At 39.8% G+C, this 7467-nt stretch overlaps 1 protein-coding gene across 4 annotated transcripts in view; it reads left to right on the top strand.

Annotated features, from left to right (window-relative positions):
• Positions 1 to 7467, top strand: part of RB1 (retinoblastoma 1) — a 191125-nt gene that overhangs the window by 154206 nt on the left and 29452 nt on the right. For all 4 annotated transcript variants that reach the window (XM_006762735.2, XM_015563260.1, XM_015563259.1 and 1 more), the window contains one exon: positions 4856 to 4974. In XM_006762735.2, coding sequence (XP_006762798.1) covers positions 4856 to 4974 — 119 coding nt within the window. The remainder of the gene's footprint in view (positions 1 to 4855; positions 4975 to 7467) is intronic.

The following is a 7467-nucleotide window of genomic DNA, read 5'->3' as shown; positions in this document are numbered from 1 at the left end:
ATAAGTGAGAACATGTGGTATTTGTCTTTCTTTGACTGGCTTATTTCATGTAACATAATAATCTCCAGGTCCATCCATGCTACTTTTTATGGCTGAGTATTGTTCCATTGTATATATGGACCGCAGCTTTTTTATCTACTCATCTACTGATGGGCTCTTGGGCTGTCTCCAGATCTTGGCTATTGTAAATAATAACTGTAATGAACATAGGGTGCATATATTATTTCAAATCAGTGTTTTGGGTTTCTTCAAATATAGTCCTAAAAGTGGGATTGTTGGGTCAAAAGGTGGCTCCATTTTTAATTTTTTGAGGAAACTCCATACTGTTTTCTACAATGGCTGCATCAAGTCTGTATTTTCGCCAATAGTGCACAAGGCTTCCTTCTTCTCCACATTCTTACCAGCACTTGTTGTTTATTGATTTATTGCTGATAGCCATTCTGACAGGAGTAGGGTGATATCTCATTGTGGTTTTACTTTGCATTTCTCTGATGATTCAGATGTCTATTGACCATATGTATGTCCTCTTTGGAGAAGTGTCTATTCAGGTCCTTTGCTTATTTTTTAATTTTGTCTTTTTGGTGTTGAATTGTGTAAGTCTTTATATAATTTGGAAATTAACCCCTTGTCAGATGTATCATTGGTAAATACGTTCTCTCCTTCAGTGGTTTCCCTTTTCATTTTGCTGATGGCTTATTTTCTGTGCAAAAAACTTTTTAGTAAATTTAACCAAGGAGGTAAAAGACCTGTACTTGCAAAATTATAAGGTTTTGAAGAAAGAAATTGAGGAAGATACAAATAAATGGAAACATTTATATGTTCATGGATAGGAAAACTTAACATCATTAAAATGTCCATACTATCCAAAGTAATCTACAGATTCAACACAGTTCCTATTAAAATACCAAAGACATATCTCACAGATCTAGATAGAACAAATATTTCAAAAATTAATATGGAACCACAAATGACCCTGAATTGCCTCAGTAATCTTGAGAAACAATAACAAAATTGGAGGTATCACACTACCTAATATCAAACTATACTACAAGGCCATAGTTATCGAAACAGCGTGGTATTAGCACAAGAATAGGCACATAGATCAATGGAACAGAATAGAGACCACAGAAATAAACCCACACCATTTGTGTCAGTTAATATTTGACAAAGGAGGCAAGAACATAAAATAGGGTAAAGACAGTCTCTTCAATAAATGGTGTTGGAAAATTGGACAGATGCATGTAAAAAAATGAAACTAGACCTCCAACGTATACCATACACAAGAATAAATACAAAGTGGATTAGACTTAAATGTAAGTCATGAAACCATAAAAAATCCTAAGACAACAAAGGCAGTAAAATTTCAGACATTTCTCATAGCAATATTTTTCCTGACATATCTCTCAGGCAAGGGAAACAAAAGAAAAAATAAACAAATGTAACTGCATCAATCTTTATTTGTTCTTTGATTCTAAATGATAGTATTGTATATTTGAATAATCTTAGTTGTAGGTCCTTGCTTTCATCTCTTTGAATATTTTGTGCCAGTCTTGCTGGCCTTCAAAGTTTTCATGAGAAATCACTTGAAAGTTTGATGGCAGCTCTCTTTTAGGCAGCTACTTTTTTCTTGCTGCTTTTATGATTCTCTCTTTTTCTTTAAACTTTGGCATTTTAATTATGATTTGTCTTGGTGTGGGTCTCTATGGGTCCATCTTATTTGGGACTCTGAGCTTCCTGGACTTGTATGTCTACTTCCTTCTTCAAGATATGGAAGTTTTCCATCATTATTTTTTTCAAATAGGTTTTCAATTTCTGGCTCTCTCTCTTTTCCTTCTGGTATCCCTATGATGCAACTGTTGTCATGCTGGATGTTGTCCCAGAAGTCCCTTCAACTATAATCATTTTTTAAAATCCTTTTTTCTTGTACCCATTGGGTGTTTTTCATCCAAATCATTGATTCAGTCTTCTGCTTTATTTGATCTACTGTTTATTTTTTTCTAATATATTCTTTATTTTAGTTATTCTTTATTTCTGACTAGTTCTTTTCTAAGGTTTCTCATTATTATTTTTATGTTTATTGCCTCTTTGTCAAAATCCTTACTAAGTTCTTCTATTCTTCTCCTAAGTTCATTGAGCATCTTTATAACCAGTGTTTTGAACTCTGGTTCCTGTTAGTCACCTGCTTAAAATCCTTCATTGAGTTTATCTCTCACTCTTTCTTTGCTATGCATTCTGTTTTACTTTATGGTACAAATTATTTTAGTCTTAAGAGTTTATGCCCCAGGGGTGGTTCTGAGTACTTTGTACTTATTATCTTATTTACTTGTCAAAACAATCCTATGAGGGTTATTAAGTGAGCTATGTGAAATTTTTCTGGCTCATTTTACTTAAAATAACTTTTTTCTTTAGGACTCAAATTAAATATAACCTCTTCCAAGAAGTCTTCATTTGGATTAGTTGTCCCTCTCTTGATTTGTATGGCACCCTGTGGAACGTATTACTCTGTACTGAGATTTTTAAACCATTTATTTCCTTCATTAGATTAGAAACTATAGTAAAAACAAAAGCTCTGGCGTCAAAAAACTTGGTGCCAAATGCTGGATCCACCTCTTACTAACTGTGACTTTGGGCAATGTACTCTTAGCTCACCTTTCTTCACTTGCAAAATGACATGGAAAAAAATAGTACTTTTCTCCTAGAGTTTGTTGTGAGAATGAAATACAAAGTACTTGATGCTACTCACAGGGGCCGTCTCAGCCTCACAGAGGCCATCTCAGCTTCACAGGGGCCGTCCCAGCCTCACAGGAGCTGTCCCAGCCTCACAGGGGCCGTCTCAACCTCACAGGTGCCGACTCAACCTCACAGGGGTCGTCTCAACCTCACCAGGGCCGTTTCAACCTCACCAGGGCCGTTTCAACCTTACTGGGGCCGTTTCAACCTCACCGGGGTCGTTTCAACCTCACAGGGGCCGTTTCAACCTTACCAGGGTTGTTTCAACCTCACTGGGGCTGTCGCAGCCTCACAGGGGCCGTCCCAGCCTCTCAGGGGCCGTCCCAGCCTCACAGGAGCCATCCCAGCCTCACCGGGGCTGTCTCAGCCTCACGGGGGCTGTCTCAGCAACACAAACTTTGGCATTCTGTCTTTTGTTGGGCGGCTCCTTGCTGGACAAAATCTCCAGGTGTTCTTGCTGGCTGAATTTCTGGTATGCTTGCTTGGATTTTGTTTTCTACTAAGTGCACAGACTGCTTGTCTGCTGTCTCCCGGCATCCCATGTGAGACTGGATCTGGTGGACCTGTTTGTGCATTTGCTGGTACAGCAGTTCCATGGTACCGGCCCAGCCGGGTCCGGTTCCGGCTTCCTCCGAACCTGATTCTGCTTCTTGAGTGTGTCCCTTATAGGTGCAAGGAGTTGAAATCTGCAGTTTGTTGGGTTATGCTGTACGAGTGCCGGTGGTTCCTTTTGTGCCTCTGGCACAGCTTGGGCGGGGATGTAAATTGAGTAGGGCGGGGTCTCAGGGAGTCACCAGGGTGGAGCAAACAGCAATGGCGTCTCCGCGACTCCTCACCTCTCCCCGACTCCGCATCTCCGCATCCCCGAGTACCGGCAAGCAGCTCCACGAGAAAGCCACTCTTGCTTTCTGACCCACTGCGAGGCCATCCTGCCTCTCCCCATAGGGGTCTGGGACCTCAGAATCCCGCCCCAAACAAGCTCATTGGATTTGAGAGTTTGTAACCCCTTTCGATTGAAAAAAAACATGCATCCAGTTGCAGCCCACCTGGCGCACGAGTCCATACCTCTGTTCTTGGCACCTCTGCATATCCTACTCAGTCTCAATGCTCTTCTTTCTTTCCTTCCAGTTGTAGAACTTCCAATGGGCCAGCTTTCCCATGGTTCTGAATGATAGCTGTTTTGTCTTATAGTTGGTATTTTCAATGTTGTTGTGGGAAGCAGCATGCACAGGTCTGTACCTTACACCACCATCTTGGTTCTCTTTGATGCTATTCTTGGTAGTCAATGTGTTATTGATAAACTCTCCAAAGCCAGAATTTTAAATTACTGATTCAATTATTTAATAGTTTATAGGATTATTGAGGTTATATTATTTCTTTTTTTATTGAGTTTTGCTAATTTATATTTTTTTGGAATTTCCACTTGATGTAAGTTTTCTAATATATTGACATAAAATTATAATGATTCCCTATTATCTTTCTAATCTTTTTGATGAAGGTCCCACTTTTTGTTGTTAATACTCTTTATCTATCTCTTTTTCTTAGTTTTACAGCTAGTTTATTTCATTTCATTATTTCAAAGAACTGATTATTAGGTATGTTGATCAAACTGTATTTTATTTTTTTCTTCAGTTTCATTAAATTCTTCTCATATCTTTACTATTTCCTTCTTTTTACCTTCTAAGATATTTTTCTGTCTTTTTTTTCTAACTTAAAATTTTTTTATCAATATGAACATTTAAAGATATACATTTTCCTAGTCCTTTTTTTGAGTGTGTATATAGTACTAAAATTGGCACTTGGTATTCTCAAAGTGGAAAACAAGTTCTCATTCGTGGCTCAGTGGTTGAGCATCAACCTGTGCACCAGGAAGTCAATTTGACTCCCAGTCAGGGCACATGCCCAGGTTGCTGGCTCAATCCCCAGCCAATCAATGATTCTCTCTCATCATTGATGTTTCTATCTCTCTCCCTCTTACTCTCTGAAATCAATAAAAATATTTTTTTAAAAAGATCTCATTCTGACTTCTAAATTAGTGCTCACCATGTCAAAAATATTATTTTGATATGTAAATGGGAAAATCATACTTACCAGTGTTGTTTTAATATCATCTTGTTTCATATAGGATTCACCTTTATTTGATCTCATTAAACAAGCAAAGGACCGAGAAGGACCAGGTGACCACCTTGAATCTGCTTGTACTCTCAACCTTCCTCTCCAGAATAATCATACTGCGGCAGATATGTAAGTAGAATATATGTTGTGCTATCTATTCAACCTACAAATGGATTTGAGCATAGTATAATGTGAGATACTATATAGTAAAGCTGTAGGGAATAGAATTTTGAATAAGACATTCTTGCTTTCAAGAAGAAGGAGTATAGAATGCATGTTTTGAGTAAAGGTCATGTAATTAAAGTGGTACAAAATGCAACTGAAATCACTCAGGTTTGGTGTAATGAGGACAGTTTTCATGGCAGAGATACCAATTTAATAGGCCTTAGAGATGGAATAGGATTTCAACATGTAAACTGGAGAGGATGGAGGAGACAGAAAAGTGTTCTAAGAGTCAGAAATGGTATGAATTCCAAAGCTTAATAGCCAGGAAAGCAGGAAACATTTTATAGGGAGTTGAGATCAGTGCATTTGGAGTGAAGTGTGGGATAGGCACAGGGACTAGTGTGGTGTATGAGATTAAAACAGCTGATTAGTGTATGATAATGATGGAAGAAGAAAGCAATAGCTAACATTTACTGAGGGTTCACTATGTGTTGAACAGTTGCCTAAGTACTTCAGATTCTTTCTTTTTTCCCATTTAATCTTCCTAACAGCCCTGTAAGGTAGCAGGTACTGCTATAAGCCTCAGTTACCTATAAAATAGGAATTAGAGCAATAAGGTAACTTGCCAAAAGTCCACAGAAATCAAACCCAAGTAATCTGACTCCAAAGCCCATGTTCTCAAACATTCTAGATGCACTGCTTTTCATAGAAATGTACCTAATGTTATGTTTCTGTTGAGTTCTTTGTAGGCATTGATATTACAGTGTTCCCCGATTAGCGTAGGCACTGTTTTCCAGAGATATCGTTTCCCTTCTAGCTTGTATTTCTAGCATGTGGAGCCTCGCCTACACATATAAATTTGTTTGCTAGGTAATATATTAATATAAGTAAGTCAAGCCTTATCTTTTTCTTTCATATAACAAAGCAGTTGTCAAGAATTGTTCTAGGCAGTAGGAATACAGAGGTGTATAAGGTGGACTAGGTCCTTCCCCTCATAGAGTTTACATTCTGGAGGAAGGAAATAGTGAACATGTCAGCTAATAAATGGGATGATTTTAGAGTACAGTAAGTTCTTTAATGAAAATAATAAGAGCATGGTGAAATAAAAAAAACTGAGAGAGGGATAGAATGTTTAGGGAAACCTTTTCTGATGAAGTTTGACCTGAGACTCAAGGACAAGTGGATGCTGGCCAGGCAAAAATCTGAATGGTGTGCATTCCAAACAGAGCAGACAGCAAGTGCAGTGGCCCTAGAGCAGATCAAACTTAGCTGGTCTGAGGAACAGAAAGAAATCTCAGTGTGGCTGGAGTAAAGTGAGAAAGAGGAGACTAGTACAAGATGAGGTTGTGCTAAACTAGGGCTATGCTCCCATAGGAAGGAGTTTGGATTTTGAAGGGCAATGGGAAAGCATTAAAGTTTTAAGCAGGGTTATAGCTTGCTATACTTTTTTTTTCACAGGGCCACTTTCTGGCTGCTGTTTAAAGTACTGGTAGAGTTAGAGGAGGGGAAGAAACAGGGCAAGGAAGAAAGTAGAAAGACCAGTTTGGAGATAATTTCAATAGTCCAAGTGAGAGATATAGGTGACATGGTAAGGTATGTCAATCAGTAGAGAGAAAGAAATGGAAAGATCTTGGATGTATTTTAGAGGAAGATTTAATAGGACTTGGTGTTTCATTGGTTTTAAAAAACTAAGAGAATAGATAAATTAGAAATAACTCCTAGTTTCTGACTTAAGAAACTGGATGTAATGCAGAGCTATTTATTGAGATGGGAGAAACAGGGGGAAGAAATCAAGAACTCCACTTTGAGATTCAAGTAGTGAAATCCAGTACGTAATTGAATATTTGCACCTAGAACTCAAAGGAGACTAAATTCTAGCCAAGTTCAGTCATTCTACAATATTTCACAGACTAGAGGCCCAGTGCATGAATTGGTGCACATGTGAGGTTCCTCAGCCTGGCCAGCGATCAGGGCAATCGGGCCAGCGGGGGGGAGGGACCTTGGGAGGTTAGCCTTCTGGAGGGAGGGACTGCAGGAGGTTGGCCGCCATAAGAGGTTGGCTGTGGAAGTGCACAGACCACCAGGGGCAGCTCCTGCTTTGAGCATCTTCCCCCTATTGGTCAGTGCACATCATAGAGACTGGTTATTCAGTCGCTTAGGCTTTTATATATATACTAGAGGCCCAGTGCACAAAAATTTGTGCCCTTGGGGGTGACGGGGGGTCCCTCAGCCTGGCCTGTGCCCTCTCGCAGTCTGGGACCCCTCGGGAGATAACGACCTGCTGGCTTAGGCCTGCTCCCGGGTGGCAGAGGGCAGGCCCAATCCCTAGGTGCAGCCCCTGGTCAGGCTCAGAGCAGGGCTGACTGGGGAGTTGGGATGCCACCCCATGTCATGCACAGAGCGGGGTGGATCAGGAGGTTGTGATGCCACCCTCAGTCACGCTCAGGGTAGGGCCGT

Source organism: Myotis davidii, unplaced genomic scaffold, assembly GCF_000327345.1.
Source record: "Myotis davidii unplaced genomic scaffold, ASM32734v1 scaffold679, whole genome shotgun sequence".
Taxonomy (NCBI): domain Eukaryota; kingdom Metazoa; phylum Chordata; class Mammalia; order Chiroptera; family Vespertilionidae; genus Myotis; species Myotis davidii.
Note: the sequence above shows the minus strand (reverse complement) of the source record. Positions and strands in the feature narration are given on the sequence as shown.